Source organism: Papio anubis, chromosome 5 (assembly GCF_008728515.1).
Source record: "Papio anubis isolate 15944 chromosome 5, Panubis1.0, whole genome shotgun sequence".
NCBI classification, from domain to species: Eukaryota; Metazoa; Chordata; class Mammalia; order Primates; family Cercopithecidae; genus Papio; species Papio anubis.
Genome location: NC_044980.1, coordinates 173792602 through 173817104, shown reverse-complemented (window position 1 = coordinate 173817104; position 24503 = coordinate 173792602). Strand labels below are relative to the sequence as shown.

Here is a 24503-nt window from a genome sequence, read left to right as displayed (position 1 = left end):
TTTGGAATAGTGCTACAATAAACAGAGTTTTTTTTTTCCTGTGGATAAATCTTCAGTAGTGGGATTGCTGGATCATACTGTAGCTCTGTTTTTAGTTTTTTGAGGAACCTCGATAGTGTTTTCCATAGCAGCTGCACTAATTTACCTTCCCTCCGACAGTGTATGAAAGCTCCCCTTTCTTTGCATCCTCACCATCATCTGTCGTTTTCTGAAAGTCTTTTTGATAATAGTTGTTCTAACTGGGATAAAATGATATCTCATTGTGATTTTAATTTGCATTTTCCTAATGATTAGTGATGTTAAGCATTTTTTCACATACGTATTGGTTACTGGTATGTCTTCTTTTGAGAGATGTGTATTCGGCTCCTTTGCCTGTTTTAAAATCCGATTATTTGGGGTTTGTTTCTGTTGCACTGTTTGAGTTCCTTGTGTATTCTGGATACAAATCCTTTGTTGAATAAATACTTCACAAATATTTCCTCCTATTCTGCTGGTTGTCTCTTCACTTGATTTTTTGTTTTTGTTTTTGACAGAATCTCGCTCTGTCACCCAGGCTGGAGTGCAGTGGTGTGATCTCAACTCACTGCAAGCTCCGCCTCCTGGGTTCACACCATTCTCCCGCCTCAGCCTCCCGAGTAGCTGGGACCACAGGTGCCGCCACCACGCCTGGCTAATTTTTTCTATTTTTAGTAGAGACGGGGTTTCACTCTGTTAGCCAGGATGGTCTCGATCTCCTGACCTTGTGATCTGCCCGCCTCGGCCTCCCAAAGTGCTGGGATTACAGGCGTGAGCCACCGCGCCCGGCCCAGCAGAGCTGATTTTAAAGATATATGTAGATGGGAGAAGTGGGATGGCAGTGGCACTAAGGTGCATGGAATGATGGTTAGCCTCGGTGCTCTGCAGAAAAGCCTGTCCCCACACCCACCTGACTGGGGAGGATGCTTGTGACTCCTGAATGCCCCTCACACTAATCTTGGCATGAATTACTGTGTCCGTTGCATGACAAGCTGTGTGACAACTGCATCCATTCCCCCAGGAACCATAAGCAATCTGAGGATAGGAAATGCTGCTTTATCTGTTTCCAGCCCCCAATGCAGGGTCTCGAGAGGAAAATCAGCACAGCAGCCTTTCCCCTTATCTGGTTTCCTTTTCTGAGGTTTCAGTTACCCGGGAACAACTGAAGTCCGAAAATGTTAAATGGAAAATCCCATAAAAAAGCAGTTCCTGAGTTGTACAGGGCGCTCCATCTTGAGGAGTGTGGCATCTGCCGCCATGCTGCTCCACCCCTGTGTCCGGGGTCTGAGGCGCCATGCTGCTCCATCCCTGTGTCCGAGGTCTCCACACTGTCCACCCTCCCTGCCGTGGTCACTCAGCAGCCATCTCAGCTATCAAACTGCATACGGCAGAACGCCGCTCAAGTCACCCTTATTTTATTTAATAATACCCCAACGCACACAGTAGGGATGCTAGCAATTCGGGTGTGCCAAAGAGAAGCCATAAAGTACTCCTTTAAGTGAAAAGGAGAATGTTCTCAATAAGAAAAAAATTGTACATTGAGGTTGCAAAAATCTACAGTAAGAACAGACCTTCTGTCCTTCAAATTATAAAGAAAAAAGGGCTTTGTGTTAGTTTTGCTACCACGCCTCTAACAGCCAAAGTGATGCCACAGTACATGGCAAGTGCCCAGTTCAGATGGAAAAGGGATTCCATGTGTGAGCGGGGACATGAACAGAAACGTATTTCGATCGATGGCCGTCGGGTTCCATGTCATCTTAGGTTTCAGGCATCAGCTGGTGTCATGGACTACATCTCCCGAGGAGTAGGGGGGACTCCTGTACCAGAACAGCAGCACTCATTAATAACCCCAGTGTGCATCTACTTGCCGGCACAAGGGAGGGAGGGAATGCAGGATGACAACTGCGATCACGTTGGGGTCACCAACCCATGTCCCAGCACAAGACAACAGACATAAGGCTCAATCTCCACATCAGAGGCACTCAGGGGGCCTCTGCTCCAGCCTCCTAGCCTGGGGTGAGCAAACTTCTGTCAAGTGTCAGATACTAAAGATTTTAGACTTTTCTGGCCTGATATGGTCTCTGTCCACATCTTCCTTTTTGTTTTGCTTACAATTCCTCATTTTCTTTCATTACACTTTTGAAATTTAAGAACTGTTCTTAGTTCTTGGGCCTTACAGAAAGAAGCTGAGGGCCAGAGTTGGCCCTTGGCTGTGATTTGCCAATGTCCGTGTGACTCCCCCATGCCGCACAGCCTCTCTGCACCTCTGACAAACGGTCCCCAGGCTGTGTGCAAGGGCTCATCTCCCCACCATGACCTGGAATTGAACCATCACAGGTAGACTCTTGTGCAGGCTTCTCCAGCATAAGATGACTGGTGTGAGTTTCCACGGATGCGATTTCTGAAATTAGAGTCCTGAGAAATGCAGTGGCAGCAACACTGCTGAGGAAAGCCAGCCCTGAGTGCACCCGCTGCAGCTGCTCTTTCCAGAACATTCTATCTCTGGAACAGGAGGTACCTGAGGCCTGAGCACCAGGTAGGCTCTAAGGGCCTGCTCCAAGGACCCCTTAGTCCTTCAGCACGGCTCTCAGCTGGGTTCAAGGGAAGACTAGCAGCTGGTGGTTTGAGACCAACTCCAGAGAGGTCAGCAGGAGAGGTGTGTGCCAAGCGGGGTGCATCTCAGGGCTGCCTGAAGCCTAGAAATCTGACTCAGCACTTCTGCAACGCAGGACACGCCCTGGCCTCCCTCAGCGGGAATCCCTGGGGCCGAGGTGAGGCCGCCTGGGTCTGGGTCAAGGGAGGGAATCCATTCCCAGGAGTGTCAGGACACAAAGCCAGTGACCTGTGGGGTGGAGGCTGCTTTTCCCACTGTCTGTGATCTGGAGGAAGAAGTCCTGCCAAGCTGCCACCCTGACCTGCCGGATCTGTAAGCTGCTTCTCTGCACCTGAGGGTGCTCAGAGCCCTCATCACGTGCCTGCTGCTTGGCCTACTCCCGAGACTGTGGCATGCACACCAGAGGCTACACTCACATCCTTGGCACTCACTATAGGCTCACCGTCTGTCCCGTCACAGGAGCGGCTGAGGAAGGAGCCAAGGGAGAGGCAGGTGTCCAGGCTAGTCCAGCCGGGCCCAGAATGCCTGTGTTTGGCTGAGCTGACTGACCAGAAGGTGCCACGCAGGGAGACAGTGGGGGTGGGAGCAAGGCCTGGGCAGGAGGATTTTCCTGCTTCCTGGGCCTGTTCATCCCTCCGTGGACTTAGACACACAATCCCTGGGTTCACCTCCTCACAGGCTGTGGGGTGCTGGTGGAATCACGTTCCTCCACCTTAATGTCTGCAGGCACAGACGACTTAGACCAGCAAGTGCGAAGGCCGGGGTGGGAGTGAGGGGCTGGGTGATGCACTCTGCAGAGCCCAGGCTGAACAGAAAGGACAGTCATGCAAGGAACACGGAGTTCTGTGGCGGGGAGGCCACCTTGGGGATGGCAGGAGGAGGAGTTGTCAGTTGTCCAGGTTGTCAGGGGCTTGTGGAGATGCTCTGGGGTCCCTTGGGTTCTCAAATGGATTTTGTGGTTCCATGGGCAGGACTCTGGGCTCGCCTCCAAAGGAAATCCGATTACAAGAAACAGGTGAAGTTACATGCAGTTGTCAGGAGCTCAGAATCCAGTGAAGGCACAGACACGGCAAGGTTGGACAGCGGTGCCCTTGGCAATGGGAGGGACTGGCACAGGAGCTCAGAATCCAGTGAAGGCACAGACACGGCAAGGTTGGACAGCGGTGCCCTTGGCAATGGGAGGGACTGGCACTCTCAGCCTCGTGTCTGACCACCCTTGGGGACAAGAAGTCAGGCCAAAGGCTGCTCCGGGAGGAAAGGGTTAGCAGGACTCAGGCAAGTAGAAGATGGTGCCCCAGGCCAGTGTGAGGTGTGGCAGCTGTCCCCTTGGCGTGGGCAGCTGGCAGGTTGACCCCTGACCCCAGCTGTTTGCCTTGCGGGGAAGCTGTGTGGCTCCTGTGGATCTTACCGTTCGCTGGTGTGGCAGTGCAGAGCAAGGAGAAGGTAAGAAGACGCAGGGAGGCAGCCTGGGCTGCAGTCACACTTCTGCTGCACCCGGATCTGTGAGCTTCTCCACAAAGAGGAGAAAGAAGACAAGCCCAGGGTTGGGACTTCCCCCTGGCTTTGTTTTTTTTTTTTGAGACAGAGTCTCTCTCTGTTGCCCAGGCTGGAATGCAGTGATGCAATCTCAGCTCACTACAAGCTTCGCCTCCCGGGTTCACGCCATTCTCCTGCCTCAGCTTCCCACGTAACTGGGACTAGAGGCGCCCGCCACCACGCCTGGCTAATTTTTTGTATTTTTAGTAGAGACAGGGTTTCACCATGTTGGCCAGGATGGTCTCGATCTCCTGACCTCATGATCCACCCGCCTCGGCCTCCCAAAGTGCTGGGATTACAAGCATGAGCCACTGCGCCTGGCCAGGATTTTTTTTTTTTTTTAAGATTGCATCTTGCTCTGTTGCCCAGGCCAAGGGCAGTGGCACGATCACTGCTTACTGCAGCCTTGACCTCCTGGGCTCAAATGATCCTCCCAATTCAGCCTCCCAAGTAGCTGGAACTACAAGCACACACCGTCACACCCAGGTAATTTTAAAAATTTTTTTATTTATTTATTTTTGTTATTTTTGAGATGGAGTCTCACTCTGTTGCCCAGTCTGGAGTGCATGCAGTAGCACGATCTTGGCTCACTGCAACCTCCACCTCCCAGGTTTAAGCAATTCTTCCTCCTCAGCCTCCCAAGTAGCTGGGATTACAGGCACCTGCCGCCCCACCTGGCTAATTTTTGTATCTTTAGGAGCGACGGGGTTTCACCATGTTGGCCAGGCTAGTCTCGAACTCCTGACCTCAAGTGATCCACCCGCCTCAGCCTCCAAAATTGCTAGGATTACAGGCGTGAGCCACCGCACCCAGCCAATTTTTTTTTTTTTTTTTTTTTGTAGAGACAGGGTCTCACTATGTTGCCCAGGCTGGCGTCAAACACCTGGCTCAAGCAATTCTCCCATCTTGGCCTCTTAAAGCACTGGGATTACAGGAGTGAGCCACTGCACCTGGCCAAGAATTTCCTTAAAGCTTATGAAGTGGTAAGCCTTTCATTTCATGTGGAAGTTTCTGGTGGCTGCAGGATGGCCTGAAGTGAGAGGGCAAGTGATCCTTTAGAGAAATGGTTTCCTTTTATCCAGTCTGAAGCTGATGGGGGTGAGGCTGGAAGTAAGTAAGGCTGGCAGAAGTAAGGCTGGAACGGAGGAGAAACAAATCAGCAGGACTTGGCTGAAATGTGTTGGGTTTGTTCATTGATTTACTTAGCAGATACACAGGGAGTGCTCACTGTGTGCTTGGCACTATGGTCAATGAACTGAGTATGCAACAATGAACAGAATACATATGGTCCTTGCTCTGTGCCACTCACAGTTTGGCTCAGGTCCAGAGAGGAAGAGGAGGACTCCAAGGTGTTCTCAAGGTTCCACTGGGACATTGGTGTTCCTCCCCAAACCAGTGACCAGTTAGTGAGGGGTGCAGTCACGTCCGTGGGTCTTCAACAGCATTTTACTGAAATAAAATATCACAGTGCCTTGGATGTCATAAGGGAAAGAAGAGTTTGCAGAAATTTTGTTTCTGTTATATATATGCAGGTCTGTATTGGATCAGTATGTGCAATGTACTTCTTACTGAAGGGCAGATAAAAAAAAAAAAAAAAAAAAAACCTTGTATGGGGCTGAGCGTAGTGGCTCAGGTCTGTAATTCCCGCACTTTGTGAGGCTGAGATAGGACTGCTTAAACTAGGAGTTCAAGACTAGCCTGGGCAACATAGCGGGACCTCATCTCTACAAAAAAATAAAATAAAAATTAGCCCAATGTGGTAATGCACACCTGTAGTTCCAGCTACTTGGGAGGCTGAGGCAGGAGGTTCACCTGAGCCCAGGGATCAAGGGTGCATTGAGCCATGATCACACCACTGCATTTGGCCTGGGCAACAGAGCAAGACCCTGTCTCAAAAAAAAAAAAAAAATCTAAAAAAGAATGGTTAAGTCAAGCATGGTGGTGCATGCCTGTAGTCCCAGCTACTCTGCAGGCTGAGGCAGGAGGGTCACTTGAGCCCAGGAATTTGAGGTGGTAGTGTGCAATAATTGTGACGATAGCCACGGCGCTTCAGCCTGGGCAACATGACGAAACCCGGTCTCTACAAAAACTAAAGAAATTAGCCTGGAGTGGTAGTGCATGCCTGTGTTCCCAGCTATTCCAGAGGCTGAAGTGGGAGGATTGCTTGAGCCCAGGAGGTGGAGATTGCCGTGGGCTGAGATCTTGCCACTGCAGGGGGCTACAGGAGTCTAAAAGGGAGGGGACACAATTTCCCCAAATCTCCAACGTTGAGGAGTTCTGCCTACACTCCTTGCCCCAGGATGCCCCCAGCACCAAAGCCAAGGGGGTGTTTTGGCCTTCAGCACTGGGGTGGAACATTTATACACAGAACCAGGCCACACAGAAGGCATACACAGAGCCCATGAGCACCAGCCCCCATCTCCATCCTCTGTTCTCCGGGACTGCAAGTCCAGGCCTGACCTGGTTCTGTCCCTACCTGGAAGGACAGAAGACAGAAGGAGACAACCCCTGAGAAGCCTTTCCCGAAGGCCTCATTCCCCCTCACACTGTAAGATCTCTCAGCCCGCACTTTGGGAGGCCGAGGCTGGAGGATCACGACGTCAGGAGATCGAGACCATCCTGGCTAACACGGTGAAATCCCGTTTCTACTAAACATACAAAAAAATTAGCAGGGCGTGGTGGCGGCGCCTGTAGTCCCAGCTACTCGGGAGGCTGAGGCAGGAGAACGGCGTGAACCCAGGAGGCGGAGCTTGCAGTGAGCTGAGATCGCGCCACTGCACTCCAGCCTGGGCGACAGCCAGACTCCATCTCAAAAAAAATCTCTCAGCCCTGGATCAGGGCCCCTCTCCAGGAAAGGTGACAGAGTGGGGTCTAAATGACACTGCCCTAGGGCCCCGCTGGGGTAGAAAACAGACCCAGACGGCGCCCCCAGCCCTCCCTCCCCAGGCAGGAATAAAGGGCATAACAGACAGTGGAGGACACCGGGACAGGAAGAAGGGGCCAGCCGCTCTCTAAGTCTAAACCACGGCGGTGAGGAAGTGTGGTCCCAAATCCAGCCCCCTCCCGGCCGAACTCACAGAGCTCAGGGCTGGAACGCGGAACCCCTACCCCGACGCAGGCTGCAGAACCGAAGGGAACTTGAGCCCCGGCCCCCTCAGGGGACCCACGCCCGGGGCGCAGCTTTGCTGGGAGACGCCGCAATACTGCGCAGCCGCGGCCCCGCAAGCAGAAACAGGCCCGGGCGCCGGGAGGCTGGGTCTGAGGCCTGCGTGGAGCTGCGGTCCGGCGACTCCGGGAAGACAGCGGGGGGCACTGGGCGCCCGGATCCCCACCAAGACACCCCAAGCGCGGACGGCGAGACAGGGGACAGCACAAGGGTGGTGTCCGAAGCTTCCCCACCGCCGTGGACCAACTCGGCCCCGGCCCGGGCGGGGCTTCCCGGAGAGATTGATCCCCCTTCCCTCTAAACTTCCCGGGGCTCCCGCTCAGGCCGGACAACAGCTCGGAGACCCAGTCCCCCTCGAGGGTTGACCCCCCATCCAGAACCAGCCAACCAACCAAACTACCTCTCCCAAGCCAGGCCGCTTCCCGGCGTCCGCCGCTGACCTGATCAGAGCCGCTCTGCCGGCCCGAGGGAGCTGAGAAGGGGATTGGGAATGGGGTCTTGGGGAGGGGGCTGGCTGGAATGTGCAGCACTAGCCCCGCTAGGGCGGGCGGCGCGGGCGCCCCCAGCTCACCCAACTCCCGGCCGGCGCGGCTCCTGGCACACCATAGAGACGTGGTCCTCCGCCAGCCTAGAGCGTCTCTCCCGAGCGTGTGCGTGAGCGAGACGCCATTTTGCGTCGCCTCGGGCCGGGTAGCTGGCTGCTGCGTCTGAGGCGGACGCCGCAGTGTAGGGCACACTCTGAAGGTAGCGAGAGACGTGACAGGACCGAGCAGCTGGGGGTTGCAGCCTGGTCTGTCCCCACCGATCCCAGAGAGAGGCTGAGTCTGGATCTGGGCGTTCGCACCCTGAGAGAGGGGATCAAAGCTGCCCTGCGGGGCCGAGAAGGAAGAGCAAGGTTGAGGACTGCCTCGGCTCTCCAGAGTAGTCTGGAGCAGGCCTGCAGGCGCGTCCCCGCTCCGCAGCTCCAAGCTGAGGTAACTACACCTGCCGCAGGCATTAAGATGGCTGGTTATGCCCCTACTCCCAGCCCCATGCAGACCCTTCAGGAGGAAGCGGTGTGTGCCATCTGCTTGGATTACTTCAAGGACCCCGTGTCCATCAGCTGTGGGCACAACTTCTGCCGAGGGTGTGTGACCCAGCTGTGGGGTAAGAAGGACGAGGAGGACCGGAACGAGGAGGAAGATGAATGGGAGGAGGAGGAGGACGGGGAAGCGGTGGGGGCCGTGGATGGATGGGACGGCTCCATTCGAGAGGTGTTGTATCGAGGGAATGCTGACGAAGAGTTGTTCCAAGACCAAGAGGACGGTGAACTCTGGCTCGGTGACAGTGGTATAACTAATTGGGACAACGGAGACCATATGTGGGACCAGGAGGAAGAAGAAGAGGAAAATCAGGACTATTACCTAGGAGGCTTGAGACCTGACCTCAGAATTGATGTCTACCGAGAAGAAGAAATACTGGAAGCATACGATGAGGACGAAGATGAAGAGCTGTATCCTGACATCCACCCGTCTCCTTCCTCGCCCCTTCCAGGGCAGTTCACCTGCCCCCAGTGCCGAAAGAGCTTCACACGTCGCAGCTTTCGTCCCAACTTGCAGCTGGCCAACATGGTCCAGATAATTCGCCAGATGTGCCCCACTCCTTGTCGGGGGAACCGGAGTAATGATCAGGGCATGTGCTTCAAACATCAGGAAGCCCTGAAACTCTTCTGTGAAGTGGACAAAGAGGCCATCTGTGTGGTGTGCCGAGAATCCAGGAGCCACAAACAGCACAGCGTGGTGCCTTTGGAGGAGGTGGTTCAGGAGTACCAGGTGAGAGAAATGAGGGAATGTGGGGGGCTGAAGGGAGTGGAAAGGTAACTAGGAGAGCTGGGGAATGTGTAGCATTCTTTCCCACCTCCTCAGCTACTTAGTTGCTAAACTCTTTATTTGATGAGGGAGACACAGTGGAGAGAGATGGTCACATGGGTAAAAAAAGAGACACAAAACCATGAAGGCTGGGGCAGATTGGCTTCCCCAGAGGAAGCTGAACAAATAATATGATGGTCACTGGAAGCGGACCACTACTGCTAATACTGTCTTGTCTACCTAAGTACGCGGGACACGAGTAACAGATACCCAGTACTTCATTTCTCTCTAATGTGAGTCCTTGACCAAGTCCCTGGGACAGGTACAGATAGGAATAGAAAGCTACAGTACTTGGAGATAATAGACATTTGGGACCTCAGCACAAACAGTGTCAAAATAGATATATTGGTAGACAGAAATGCCAGGTGTGAGTCCTAGACTGAAGGGGCGGCCTGCCCCTCCACACCTGTGGGTGTTTCTCGTTAGGTGGAACGAGAGACTTGAGAAAAGAAATAAGACACAGAGGCAAAGTATAGAGAAAGAAAAGCGGGGGCCCAGGGCACCAGCGCTCAGCTCACCCCGGCACCGGCCTCTGAGTTCCCTTAGTATTTATAGATAATTATCTTTACCATCTTAAAGATAAGGGAGTGGCAGGACAATAGGATCGTTTTTAGGGAGGAAATTAGCAGTAAGACATAAGAACAAAGATCTCTGTGACATGAATAAGTTTAAAGGAAAATCCTGTGCCTTGAGATAAACCTTTTAGCAACATTGTTTCATCCTATCACATGGGGATAAACCTTGGACAATACCTAGCTTTTCTAGGAACAAAGACACACCCTGCACGCCCAAAATCCATTAAACCTTGAGTTACCACAGCACATGTCTCTTGCAAGGACAAGGTTGGGGGTAGGGTCTCCTACAGCATCTCAAATACAGAACAAAATGGAGTCTCTTATGTCTACTTTCTATATAGACACAGTAACAGGCTGATCTCTTTCTTTTCCCCACACTAGACTACTGGTAGCAACTGGCCACACCCTCCTCTGAAAGTCTGGGATTGCATCCTACCTTGAGTAGGATCTGTTTTCCTTCTAGAGCAAGGCAAAGCATCTTTGATGGATCAGAATGTGCCTCATATCCTGATCACTTTTCTTTCCTGGTATTTTATCATAGTGGAAGGAGTGTGGGATTTAGGATCCGGTGACCTGGCTTTGCCACTTACTGTCTAGTCTTGGACAGGTGTCAACCTCCTTGAGCTTCACTTTTTCCCTAGGATTGTAAGGATTAAAAGAGATCACATATGTTAACCATAAAGCACTAAACAAATGTTTGCTGTTTTATTTGGCTTTCTTGTAACTTGTCTTCCCTTGTTTGGGTGCTGATATGGTTAATGCCTTGCTTTCTAGTCTTGACTTCTAAGCATTAGATAATTGTCTCAATGACAATGAGTACCATCTTCCTTACCAAAAGTCTAGGTAGATTTGACTCCTGGCAGTGCCCAAACGAAAGAGAGGTTGTCTTCAGGCCCATAAAGGCTGACCTGGATATTCAGCAGCAGTTGCTCACATCTTAGTAGTGCTTTATAGTTTATAAAATGTATTTCCTCTTGTTCTCCTATAGCAGTGGTTTTCAAATTGAGTTTTTTGACCAATTAGTGGGTCTTAAAATAAAATAAATGGGTCACGCCTAGCATTACCTCAAAATGAAATAAGAGAAAATATTAGAACACATGGACATAGTAAGGGTAAGTATTGCTTTATGAAACTTTTAAGTTATATATATACATGTGTATACTTAGTCTAAAAATATGCTTACTTTGAGTTGCAGTCAAAACACACAGAACACTGTCCTATAGGCTTCATATAGTAGATATTATTATCACCCCCTGCCCCCATTTTATAGCAAATATTGGTAAGTGTACAGTTAAGACACAAATCTAACCATAAATCACTGCTACCTCTGTTACACTAGTCTGACTTTAAGGACAAATCCTAGCACCATGTTTTCACCCAAAGTAATAACTAAATTATCCCATGGAAAAAACTTATGTCCTATGCTTCTGGGTCTTAGTACACTGAAGCTGAGGAAAAGAGAGAATCTTCCATTCCTCTGCTAACTTTTTTTTTTTTTTTGAGATGGTGTCTCATTCTGTTGCCCTGGCAAAAGTACAATGGCACGATCTCGGCTCACTGCAACCTCTGTTTCCCAGGTTCAAGCGATCTTCCTGCCTCAGCACATCTAGTAGTTGGGATTACAGGCATGCACCACTATGCCTAGCTAATTTTTGTATTTTCAGTAGAGACGGGGTTTCGCCATGTTGGCCAGGCTGGTCTCGAACTCCTGATCTCAGGAGATCCACCACCTGGGCCTCCCAAAGTGCTGGGATTACAGGCATGAGCTACCGTGCCCGGCCCTCCTCTGCTAACTTTTATCATCATCCTCTTCCCCCATTTTATAGTAAATATTGATAAGTGCACAGTTAAGACACAATTTTTTTTTTTTTTTTTTTGAGATGGAGTCTCGCTTGTCGCCAGGCTAGAATGCAATGGTGCGATCTCGGCTCACTGCAACCTACTCCTACCGAGTTCAAGCGATTTTCCTGCCTCAGCCTCCCGAGTAGCTGGGACTACAGGTGCACACCACCATGCCCAGCTAATTTTTGCATTTTTAGTATAGACAGGGTTTCACCATGTTGGCGAGGATGGTCTCAATCTCTTGACCTCGTAATCCCCCCGCCTCAGCCTCCCAAAGTGCTGGGATTACAGGCGTGAGCCATCGCGCCCCGCTGTCTCTTTCATTCTTTATGCAGTTCATTGCCACTTCCTTCCATTGGTAAACATGTAAATTATAGTTGCATGATTTAGAATTTTACTGACCAAAGTCATAATAATAGTTAACAGTACAACGAACTATTTTTGTATAATGGTTTATTTAATATAGTATACATTATCATATACTTTGTTACAATGTTGAAAAAACTTCATTTTTCATAATATAGGAAATAAAGTTGGAAACAGCTCTTTGGTGGGAATACTTCAGATAGAGCAAGAAAGCATTCACAGCAAGGCCTATAATCAATAAGATGTGTGAAAAGTTGGGTAGCCACAGGAGGTGTTCATTAAGGATATGATTCCATTTATATAGCTATTTCTATTGCATAACCAGGACGGTGTTATTGTTTTGAGGTCAATGTTCTTTTAAAATTTGATTTTGTGTAAAAAGAGGCTTTTTGGCCCAGAAAGCCTTACTTATTTTACATCTTCCAGTTTGTCCATCCCATGAGTTAGAGTTCATCTTGACTCTGCAAGCTAGAATCAAAGGATTATGAAAGTAAGATCATTTAGATATGACCAAGGGCACCACTAAATGGTGTCAGGTTGTAGGAAGCAGACGCGTGTATAAAAAGAAAATGAACAAAGATTTCACTTATTGGGGCCCAGGCGTAACTGGATGCCTGGATTGTCCTGCCACCCAGCTGCCACCAATAAAATAATTCATCACTCTGCAAGAGGGACCAGATGCTTCCATCATCAGTACTCCTTGTTTTTCTCTTATCTCCTTTGAGGTAGCTAAAAATGGCAGCCAAAAAAAAATTTTGAGGCTTTTCGCAAGTATATATTCATGTTATTATGCAGAAGATAGGGTCAACTTCTTCAGTTTGAGTTATCTGAAAGTGTTGGGCAGTGACACCATGCCAAACACTGCTAAATTCATGCCATTAAAAACAGTGGAGTGTTCTGCAAAGCCCGATTCTCTGCAGCTTTAAGACTGGACAGCATTGAAATATTCACAGGAATCTTCAAAGCCATGAAAGCTTAATATTAAATAGCCCTTTTAATTGCAAAGGAGAAAAAAATGGAGAAACTTGTGAAACCTTGCATTCTGAGTGCTGCCACAAATAAAGAATTCCAGAATTTCTTCATCTACTTCTGCAGTCTTAACTCTGAATTAATGACTGAATGTATCAAACTTCAGATCTTAAAAAATATTAGCTCACAGGAGGCTGAGGCAGGAGAATGGCATGAACCCAGGAGGCGGAGCTTTCAGTGAGCCAAGATTGTGCCACTGTACTCCAGCCTGGGCAACAAAGCGAGACTCTGTCTCAAAAAAAAAAAACATCGGCTCATCCTTCATTGCTGTTAGTTGTGATGAATCTACTGATGAAGAAAACTGTATTTTGCTTACATTCAGCATAAGGCTTTCAAAACTGTGTATGTGCTGTTTTTGTGAGCCTACTACTTGACCACCAAAGACTTGCAGCTGTATCAAATGAACTGAGCTGGAGGAAATTTTATAGCAGTATATATTAATGACAATACAGCAAACTGTGTTAAATTTGGGTTTTTGGCAAAGATTGAAGAAAACTGGCATTCAAGATATACTGCAGCTGTCACAACCAAGCATCAACTTTCACTGATAACCCATAACCTACTGGAAATCTTCAGCCTTGCTGTCAGCGTAGACCATTGTGAGAAACAGTATATCCATTCCAGTTTGCCCTGCTTTTTGAAGATCTAAATGCCAATCCATGTTTTCTGTTACATATTGAAGTTTCTTGGTTGTCAAAGAAAAATGGATTCTGCTGAACTCGTGGACAGAACAACCCCAAGGTTGGAAGAACAATGAAAAAGAATCTATACTTGAACATTTCAAAAGTTAAAAATTTTCAGCAGAGTTTTAACACACTGAAGCTTAAAATACATTGACATTGAAATGTCAAGGGGCAAACACCAATTTCGCTGTGTTCATTTCATAATGAACATCAAAACTTGCCAAAAATAGACATAAGAATATAGCATATGTATGTATGAGCAAACTAATGCTAAAAAATGTCTAATTTTCTTGACTAGTCTTTCGAGGACCAGATTCATGAATGTCATTTGAAGGAAAAAAGTGAAATACTTGGAATTATTTTGAGTGATGTTCTCCTGAGCTTGTTCCTAAAATCTACCTATGGTTGCTTTTGGAAAGAATGTGTTTCATACTGATGTGCAGGCCTCACTGAAAGAGCTTCAAGAGGAGTTTGTGAAACTCAAAGTCTAATTGTTTTGACTAGAAACTTCCAGATAAATACTCTAGAGAAACTTGGGTATAAAATGACTAAACAGATGAAAAAGCTTTATTCGAAAACTTTTTAATTTTTTAATGTTTTGATATATCTAGCTCTGGGGAGAAAAGACTGCAAGAGTGTTATTAAAAGCAGCTTGTTTTCTTGAACCTTTTACACCACCCAGGAAAGAAAAGTTCAGGCTTAACAGTGACATGGCTATCACCTCATCTGAATAAATTTTTTTCCTTCTAAAATTACTATTGCTTTCATTAATTTTAATCACACTCAATTTTGAAATTTTAAATAACATGTAAGGGGCAAATGGGAGATTTTCAGGTATATGAAAAGTAGAGGTGTGGGTTACAAAAACACTGAGGAAAAACATATAGCTCATCTGTTTATTGAATGCCTTCCCTATTAGGTTCAGCTGTTCACTGCTGTATCGCAAATCAGACTGTTTAAACTTGTTCCTCTACTTCTGTGACTGTACCCCGGATCTCATCTTCACACAGATTGGCTACACATCTGAAATCAACTCCCATTGCACTATGACCTTAGCTGTTAGCCTTCTAATACACTTAAGCACACTCCAATTATACCTGCCCTTCAGCTTTAGAGAGCCTACTGTTTTACTGACTCCATATTTTTTTCCTTCCCAATTTATCAGACATTTAACAGCCTTACTATCCTACTGAGCCTAGACTGCATGATTCATTTTGGCATAAAGACCTGATCCAGGCCGAGCGCAGTGGCTCAGGCCTATAATCCCAGCACTTTGGGAGGCCAAGGCAGGTAGATCACGAGGTCAGGAGATTGAGACCATCCTGGCTAACATGGTGAAACCCCATCTCTACTAAAAATACAAAAAATTAGCCAGGCATGGTGGCGGGCATCTGTAGTCCCAGCTACTCAGGAGGCCTAGGCAGTAGAACTGCTTGAACCCAGGAGGTGGAGGTTACAGTGGACCGAAATCACGTCACTGCATTCCAGCCTGGGCAACAGAGTGAGACTGTCTGGGGAAAAAAACAACAAAAAAACCTGATCCATGTTGTCATCTAAACCAGGATTGATTGATTGATTTCTTGTTCCTTCTCTCTCTCTCTTTTTTTTTTTTTTTTTTTTTGACAGAGCCTGGCTCTGTTGCCCAGCCTGGAGTACAGTGGCGGGATCTCGGCTCACTGCAAGCTCCGCCTCCCGGATTCACGCCGTCCTCCTGCCTCAGCCTCCCGAGTAGCTGGGACTACAGGCACCGACCACTACGCCCGGCTAATTGTTTTGTATTTTTAGTAGAGACGGGGGTTTCACCGTGTTAGCCAGGATGGTCTTGATCTGCCCGCCTTAGCCTCCTAAAGTGCTGGGATTACAGGCTTGAGCCACCGCACCCAGCCTCTTTCTTTCTTTCAATGTTTTTTTGTTTTGAGTCAGGGTCTCACTCTGTTGCCCAGATTGGAGTGCAGTAGTGCGATCACAGCTCACTCACTTCCTAGGCTCAAGCGATGCTCCTGCATCAGCCTCCTGTGTAACAAGGACTATAGTGCAGCTAATTTATTTTTATTTTTTGAGACGGGGTCTCCCAACATTGCCTACGCTGGTCTTGACCTCCTAGTGGGCTCAAGTGATCCTCTTGCCTTGACCTCCCAAAGTGCTGGGATTACAGGCACGAGCCACCACACCCAGCCTAGACCAGGATTTCTCAACCTCAACACTATTGACATTTTGAGTTAGATAATTCTTTGTTGTGGGCAGCTGTCCTATGCATTGTAGGATACTTAGTAGCATCTCTGGACTGTACCCACCATATGCAGGTAGTACCCCTCCACTAGTTGTGACAACCACAAATGTCTCTAGACATTACCAAATGTCCCATAAAGGGACATTGCCAAATCATCCCCAGTTGAGAACCACTGGTGTAGAGTCAGGGAAAGTGGTCATATCCACATATCATCCTCACTTAGGCCCTATAGCTGGTGCCTGGCATAGGTGTTCAAAAGTGGAACACCTACTCTTGAGGAAGAATAGGCTTGCGTAGCTAGCACTTTATTAAAGTACCCTGAGGGCTGGGCATGGTGGCTCACGCCTGTAACCCCAGCACTTTGGGAGGCCGAGGCGGGCGGATCACTTGAGGTCAGGTGTTCGAGACCAGCCTGACCAACACGGAGAAACCCTGTCTCTGCTAAAAATACAAAATTAGCCAGGCATGGTGGTGCATGCCTATAATCCCAGCTACTCGGGAGGCTGAGGCAGGAGAATCACTTGAACCTGGGAGGCGGAGGTTGCAGTGAGCTGAGATCGCACCATTGTACTCCAGCTTGGGCAACAAGAATGAAACTCCGTGTCAAAAAAAAAAAAACCCTGAGCATCAGTGGATTAATAGATATAGCACCCACTTTTCCCAGCTCTTGGAGTGAGGTAGCAAAGTCAACAAACCTAAACATTACTGCTGCTTGTCACTTTTTGGGAGAACAAAAACCATGACAGATAAAGCAGTTTACAAAATCAAGCTCAGGCCGGGCGCGGTGGCTCAAGCCTGTAATCCCAGCACTTTGGGAGGCCGAGACGGGCGGATCACGAGGTCAGGAGATCGAGACCATCCTGGCTAACACGGTGAAACCCCGTCTCTACTAAAAAAAAAAAAATACAAAAAACTAGCCGGGCGAGGCGGCGGGCGCCTGTAGTCCCAGCTACTCGGGAGGCTGAGGCAGGAGAATGGCGTGAACCCGGGAGGCGGAGCTTGCAGTGAGCTGAGATCCGGCCACTGCACTTCAGCCTGGGCACAGAGCGAGACTCCGTCTCAAAAAAAAAAAAAAAAAAAACAAAATCAAGCTCAGAGACTTTGAGTAATAACAATCACTTCGGCTACTCCTCAGTTCCAGCAGGGCAGTAGGGACGTCATTTTTTGTTTTCAGGTATTATGCAGAACCCTTGAGTCCACAGTGGAAGTGGTCCTGGGCTGATAATATAACATCAGCCCCTGAAGTACTTTCTTAAAACCTGAGGCTCCTGCCATTGACCATCAACACCTGGCGTCTATGCCATGCCTCCTGAAACTCCTATAAGACCTGTAGATTCTATGCTGCTTCCTACCCCCAATTCCTAACCCCTCTGAAAGTTATCCTGTAACAGTGAAGTTACTGCAAATATTTGCTGGCTGGTAAAATGGGGTTATAAGAAAGGGAGCTCAGGATGCTAGTCCTCCACATTCAAGCTAATAGAACTTCATGTAACAATGGAAGTATTCTGTATCTGCTAATACAGTAGATACCACTAGCTACATATGACTTGAGCTCTTGAAATGTGGCTAGTGCAACTCAGGAACTAAATTTTTAAGATAGTATTTAACTAATTTTAATTAGCCACACGTAGCTAGTGGCTATCAAATCCTATTTAACAGCACTGTTCTGTACAATGAAAGTCTAGTTCTTCCTAGGGCCCTTGGGAGGAGCAAGTCCAAGGGGGAGGATAAAAACAGAAATGAAACTTTTTTCCAGCTGGGAGTGGTAGGCTGTAAGGTAGTAATTTTAGACATAAAAGGAGAAAATATTGTATTTTTAAAATCTGACCAAAATGATCTTGAGTCACCTATCACTTCTGATACACGTGGATCACACGGGTGACGAGACAGGAGAAAAACTAAGGGAAACAAGTTAGAAAATAAACTGTATTACCTCCTCCTATCAAAAAAGGGCTGGGGCTAGAGCTGGAACCTCAAAATAGACTCCCCAAAGCTAGGAGGGTTTTACTTTGTGCCTGACTTTTTGAAAATGGGATGGGGGGCAAAACCTAGTATTAAAGCAGGTAAGTGGGTTCTTTGCTTTTTACAGTAGATCAGGGTGATGAGGAGCTCTTGGAGTCCTGGAAGGGAGAGCAGTCTGTGCTGACAGAGTTAGTGAGAGGAGAGGATCTAGGAGTAACAGGGTCTAAGGAGAGGAGATGGCCTCCCAGGCCATGAGAACTAAAGGTTGTGATAAATTTAATCATAGTCTGTCCAAACCAGAGGGTCCTCAGAAGTATGGTGTGAGAATCCTGAGTGTGGGGCAGTGAGCTCATTTCTGCTCATGAGAAGTGTAGGAGATGCAGCAAGGTTCCTGTTATCAGGAGACCTGCAAAGATGGAAGGAAATGTCCCTCTATTACTTGTCTCACCTCCTCCCTCCCCCAAAGGAAGGGGAAAGATGGACACCTTGGGGATTTGAATTAGAAATAGCCCTTTGGAGGGTTTTTGTGTGGTTTTTTTGTTCTGTTTTTTCATTTTTTTACACAGCTCCAAACAGCCAACTGAAATAAAAATAGCCTTTAAGAACAAGGAGGCTCATCCTGTATAGCGATTCCCCCTGCTGAGGTTTGTGCTTAGGCCTTCCTACCTTTCTCGTCTCATCTTTTTTCTTTTTTTGTTGAGACTGAGTTTTACCCTTGTCGCTCAGGCTCTGGAGTGCAGTGACGCGATCTCGGCTCAGTGCAACCTCTGCCTCCCAGGTTCAAGAAATTCTCCTGCCTCAGCCTCCAGGGTAGCTGGGATTACAAGCGTGTGCCACCACACCCAGCTAATTTTTTTATATTTAAAAAAATTAAGGCCGGGCGCGGTGGCTCAAGCCTGTAATCCCAGCACTTTGGGAGGCCGAGACAGGCGGATCACGAGGTCAGGAGATCGAGACCATCCTGGCTAACATGGTGAAACCCCGTCTCTACTAAAAAAAAAAATACAAAAAACTAGCCGGGCGAGGTGGTGGGCGCCTGTAGTCCCAGCTACTCGGGAGGCTGAGGCAGGAGAATGGCGGGGAGGTGGAGCTTGCAGTGAGCTGAGATCCGGCCACTGCACTCCAGCCTGGGTGACAGAGCAAGACTCCGTCTCAAAAAAAAAAAAAAAAAAAAAATTAAAATGTAATTTTAATTGTTGGCCAGGCTGGTCTCGAACTCCTGACCTCAGGTGATCTGCCCACCTCGGCCTCCCAAAGTGCTGGGATTACAGGCATTAGCCACCGCACCCAGCTATCTCCCCTCGTCTTAATGGACTGAGTTCCCAACTTAGAGCCCTTTGGTTGACAGTTCCAGCTGGCAGTAAACAGAGTCCTACAGAGATAAGGGGGGATCCAGGTGGCCTGGAGAGGACCCATGGAGCTCACATCCCCTTTTTCTCTGACATTTCCTAGGCACATAGAATCCTTTCTACCCCTACAGCAAAGGATGTGATTTCTCAGCAGGCCCTGGCCATTTAGCCTTGGTGTGAGCAGAGAGGACTGCCCTTTATCCTTCATACAAATTTGAGCTAGCCAGCCCCAGGGTCCCATTCTGACCTTTTTCCCACCCTAGTTCATATGAAATTCTCTCTCCAGTAGAAAGCTGAGAAAGTGAAACTTAGGTCATCTTTTGTTTCTCTCTACCATCTAATGCTACTTTAAATCCTTTAACAAGGAGGCCAGAAGTTTGCCTTCTACCTGCATTTCCTTTTTTGTTTCATTTTTTGAGATGGAGTCTCCCTCTGTCACCCAGGCTGGAGTGCCGTGACACAATCTCGGCTCACTGCAACCTCTGCCTCCTGGGTTCAAGTGATTCTCCTGCCTCAGCCTCCCAAGTAGCTGGGATTACAGGTGTGCACCACCACGCCCAGCTAATTGTTGTATTTTTAGGAGAGACAGGGTTTCACCATGCTGGTCAGGCTGGTCTTGAACTCCTGACCTCAAGTGACCCGACTGCCTTGGCCTCCCAAAGTGCTGGAATTAGAGGCATGAGCCACTGCGCCCAGCCATCCCTGCATTTATTATAGTCCTGCCTGGACCATCCCCTTTCCACAGCCTGTGACTCTGTATCTGCCAAAGCACCCAGGCCTAGCCCACAGTCCATCTCCCAAAGAAGCCCCAGTAGACAACAGAATGCTTTCTGGGGGACTGCTAGACCTCAGACTTCTGCCTAAAATGTATGCTGAATCTTTATCAGGAAATAAACATTTTTTTAAAAAGTTAATGACCAGGCTGGCCAACATGGTGAAACCCTGTCTCTACCCAAAAAGACAAAAATCAGCCAGGCATGGTGGCGCACGCCTGTAGTTCAAGCTACTCAGATGACTGAGGTGGGAGAATCGCCTGAACCCAGGAGGCAGAGGTTGCTGTGAGTCAAGATGGCACCACTGCACTCCAGCTTGGGTGACAGTGAGACCCTGTCTCAAAAAAAAAAAATAAACTGCAGTCGATCTCTGATCTCTTTGTAAGATTTGTTCCAGGAACTGATTTAATTTCATAACCCACCTCACTAAGAGTGGAACAGCACCTATACTTGTACTTGTACTCCTGTTTTCTGGTCTCCCAACTTCTCGCCCTGTCACCCATGCTGGAGTGTAGTGACATGATCATAGCTCACTGCAGCCTCCAACTTCTGGGCTCAAGCGATCCTCCTGCATCAGCCTCCTAAGTAGCTGGGACTATAAGTGTGCACCACTATGCCTGGCTAAATTTTTAAAAAATTTTATAGAGATGGGGTCTCACTGTGTTGGTCTTGAACACCAGAGCTCAAGTGATCCTCCCACCTCAGGCTCCCAGACTGCTGGGATTACAGGTGTGAGCCATGCTCAACCAAAAAGCTCCTATATACAAAGCCCCATTCTCGATACTGGAGTGAAGGAGGTAGTGTAGGGATGAGAGGACTGGAAGAGATGTTCCACCTCTTAATCATAAGGTCTTTAGTAAGTACTCAGTCCCTCCTTTAGTACCACTTCGTAGGAGTCTTGCACCACCACCCCCCGCTAAATTTAGGGTCCCCCTAGAGACTTTCCTGTATAGCACCTCAGCCTTTGGCTTGACTCATTTGTCTTGGTTACTGCAGTAGCTTCTTAACTCTCCTTGTTTCTAGTTTTATTCCTCCAACCTAGCCTGCACCCTGACAATAAATGCCTTTTTAGCAGGTAGCAATAAAAACTTGTTCTAAAAAAAGAAGTAGTCTAGGTGGACAGTGCTGAGATCAGACTTTTTTTTTTTTTGAGACGGAGTCTCACTCTATCGCCCAGGCTGGAGTGCAGTGGCATGATCTCTGCTCACTGCAACCTCCACCTCGCAGGTTCAAGCGATTCTCCTGCCTCAGCCTCCCGAGTAGCTGGAACTACAGGCACCTGCCACCACACCCAGCTAATTTTTTGTATTTTTAGTAGAGACGGGTTTCACCGTGTTAGCCAGGATGGTTTTGATCTCCTGACCTCGTGATCTGCCTGCCTTGGCCTCCTGAAGTGCTGGGATTACAGGCGTGAGCCACCGTGCCCGACGGAGATCAGACTCTTAAAGAAACTACTCTAGGCTTCAGGACAAAATCCAGATCCCTTAGCAGCAAGGCCTTCCAGACTAGGGCTCCTTGCCCCTCAGGGGTTTCACTCCCTAACAGTCCCTCGAAGCTATCCCTCCCTAACCTCTGCACCTACGCTGATCCCTCTGCCTGGAACGCCCTTCCTTTAACTACTTGACCTTTACTTTTCAACCCATGAGGCTGGCCACCAAAATTAGAATCTTCCACAGGCCAAACCCTCTACTGGGTGGTGAGAATGCAACACTTAGCAGAAACAGAGCAGTCCTTGTGAGGAGACCCCTGAGGGGTAAGAAGGACCAGTATACACTACACCACCGCTATGAAAGCATGAAACACACCTGATCTAGACCTGAGGGTCCCAGAGGCTTCCCTGAACAGGCAACCTAAGCTGAGACCCCAAGGAAGCTTGGATTGAACTGAGAGGGTTGGGGAGGGATGTGATGGGCCTTCCAGGCAGAACAATGTGTGTTCTGTGTGGGAGAGAACTAATGAGTTTGGAGGAAGAGGGGAGGGCCTGTGTGGCCACAAAACACAAGAGTATGGGACGTGCCAGAGGAAGCCACACTGATTTTGCAGGGAGACAGTAAAGATTTTGGTCATCATCTTAAAGTACGTGGGAAAGCCTCCTGCCCAGAGTTTTAGCTGGCAGTCAGTAGGCCCTCTGGTCCTGGCCACGCACCTTTCCCTCAGCCTCACCTCAGCATTCAAGGGAAAACCTGCCACCCTGCAAGCCCTCCAGGGTCTGGAATGCTGGCAGGAGGGGATAGATGCCTCTGCTTCTGGAGAAAAGGGCCTCTGGCAGGGAAGCCTGAGGGGTTCGTTCCAACTGTACAGGTCCTGTGGACTACTCTCAGAAAAGGAATGGTGAGATGGACTTTCATAGAAGAGCCTCTCCAATTTCTCCTTGGGACTTTTTTTTTTTTTGAGACAAGAGTCTCCCTCTGTTGCCCAGGCTGGAATGCGGTGGCGCGATCTCCGCTCACTGCAAGCTCCGCCTCCCGGGTTTACGCCATTCTCCTGCCTCAGCCTCCCGAGTAGCTGGGACTACAGGCGCCCGCCTCCACGCCCGGCTAATTTTTTTTTTTTTTGTATTTTTAGTAGAGACGGGGTTTCACCGTGTTAGCCAGGATGGTCTCGATCTCCTGATCTCGTGATCCTCCCGCCTCGTCCTCCCAAAGTGCTGGGATTACAGGCCTGAGCCACCGCGCCCGGCCTCTCCTTGGGACTCTTACCTTGTGTGGAATGAAAGTGGTGCCTCTGGGGTCCCAGACACGGGGGAGAGGAGGCAGCCCAGGGGCTTGGAGAAGTGGTGAGACCCAGAGGAACGGTGGACCCAGTCAGGAAGGGTCCTGCCAACAGGGCCTGGGCCAGCCTCGGGGTCTTCCCAAAAAGGCAGGTGGGGGCCTCCAGCAGGCTTCCCACCTCTGTGAGGCTAGAGAAGAGGCCCCCTGGATGAGAAGGCACAGGCCGGCAGGCCCGGCGGGCGCAGGCACAGGGAGACTTCTGGTGGGAAGAGCGTGACTGACTCAGCCTCCTCCAGCGGCTGCAGGACGTCCCCCCGCTAGAAGGGGCCGGGCTCCCTTTGCTGACCCAGAGTCAACCCAGCGATTCCTCCTGGAGAGGCGGGGGCCCCGGCCCCGGCCCAGAGTGCATGCCTATGCCGGGAGCTGGGCGAGGACGGGGCACAGCCACAGCTGGGTGCCCAACGGGAAAGGCGGCCGTTCCCCCTCAAGCTACACCTGAAGGGGCCCCCAGGGTCGAGGCCACGTCTCCTTCGGCTCAGGGCTGAACTTCAGTGACCACCGTGGCCTGCGGGCATCCCCTGGGAGGGACGGAGGGGGTTGGAGGAAAACTCCGAAGGGAAAGGCCGAATCCTGCAGGGTCTGGTCGTCGGAAAGCCGCCTCCCTCTCCTCGGGCTGGCATCGCCATCGGGGTCCACACGGGCTCTAAGACAAAACCCCAATTTCCCCCAAGCCCCCACAGGAGGGGCGCTGCCACAGTCGCCTATTTTTAGTGCAAGAGAACCGGGCCGGGAGAGGCCGGCAGGAGCTCGGATCATTCCCGAGGTCTCGGCCCAGGTCTCGCGAGGCAGGGAAAGAGGGCAGCCCTGGGGCGGAGCGGGAAAGGGGGCGGGGCGGAGCGGGAAAGGGGGCGGGGCGGGGCAACCTCCCGCTTCCGGGAGAGGGACCCGCGGCGCGGGAAGGTCTTTTCCTTGGGCGTGGGTCGGGGACCTGCAGCGAGGTTCGTGTTAAACCTGGACTCCCTGTGGAACGTTCAAGAAAAAGAGAACCGAATGAGGTTTCTCGAAAGGAAAAAAGAATGTGACAGTGTAATCTAGTGCTATTCCTCGGCGATTTAGGGCCCCAACCCGGGAACCCCTCGCACCGCGAATCTCAGTCCACAGCGGGAGGCGGGTGTGGTCGTTGACCTATTTGCGCCCGAGGGCTCAGGGAGGCGCTGGCGTGACCCGAGTCGGGGGCAGCAAGCTGGTTAGCGGGTGGGTGAAGGCAGGGGTCTTCCACGACCACCACAGAAACAAAACACCTGGGTCGGGATTGCGTCTTGTATTGGAAAAGCGAAAGAACAGTCAGCTGGGGGTGCCAAGAAGGCAGGTGATGTACAAACCTGGAGCCTTAGGATGGTCCACAGGCTGCGGAGGAGCACAGCCAGGACAGCGTTCCGCGGCGCTCAACAGAGACTGCGGCGGAAGGCAGGAAAATCTGCCATGGATCAGTTGAGCAAGCTGTTTCAGGGAGGGATCCAGGCCTCTGCACACCTGGGCGTGTACAGCCTGCGGCAGCTCTGCCACCGTCCCTCGCCTGTCTTCTGCCTTTATGCAGGCTTTCTAGCAGACATTGCCAAGGTTCTTCTCCAGGCCTTCAAGGCCGTAGGTTAATTGCGCCCTCCATTTCACTGCTCTGTCCTCAGCCCCTCCACACTCCAGCTCAGTAGGTTGGCACTAACTCTTCCCTCCGATTGAAACATTCT

General features: G+C 49.6%; 1 protein-coding gene across 4 annotated transcripts; it reads left to right on the top strand.

Annotated features, from left to right (window-relative positions):
• Nucleotides 1-7019: 7019 nt before the first annotated feature.
• Nucleotides 7020-14488, top strand: TRIM52 (tripartite motif containing 52). 4 transcript variants are annotated; one of them, XM_021940088.2, is made up of 2 exons: nucleotides 7020-9142; nucleotides 13028-14488. In XM_021940088.2, exons 1-2 carry the CDS (start codon nucleotides 8333-8335, stop codon nucleotides 13229-13231), a joined length of 1014 nt encoding a protein of 337 aa, XP_021795780.1. In that variant the 5' UTR covers nucleotides 7020-8332; the 3' UTR covers nucleotides 13232-14488. The 4 variants fall into 4 exon arrangements, with proteins under 4 accessions (XP_021795780.1, XP_009208004.3, XP_021795782.1 ...); XM_009209740.4 differs by having other exon boundaries at nucleotides 7025-9142; nucleotides 12180-14488; XM_021940090.2 differs by having other exon boundaries at nucleotides 7027-9142; nucleotides 12622-14488.
• The last annotated feature ends 10015 nt before the right edge of the window (nucleotides 14489-24503 follow it).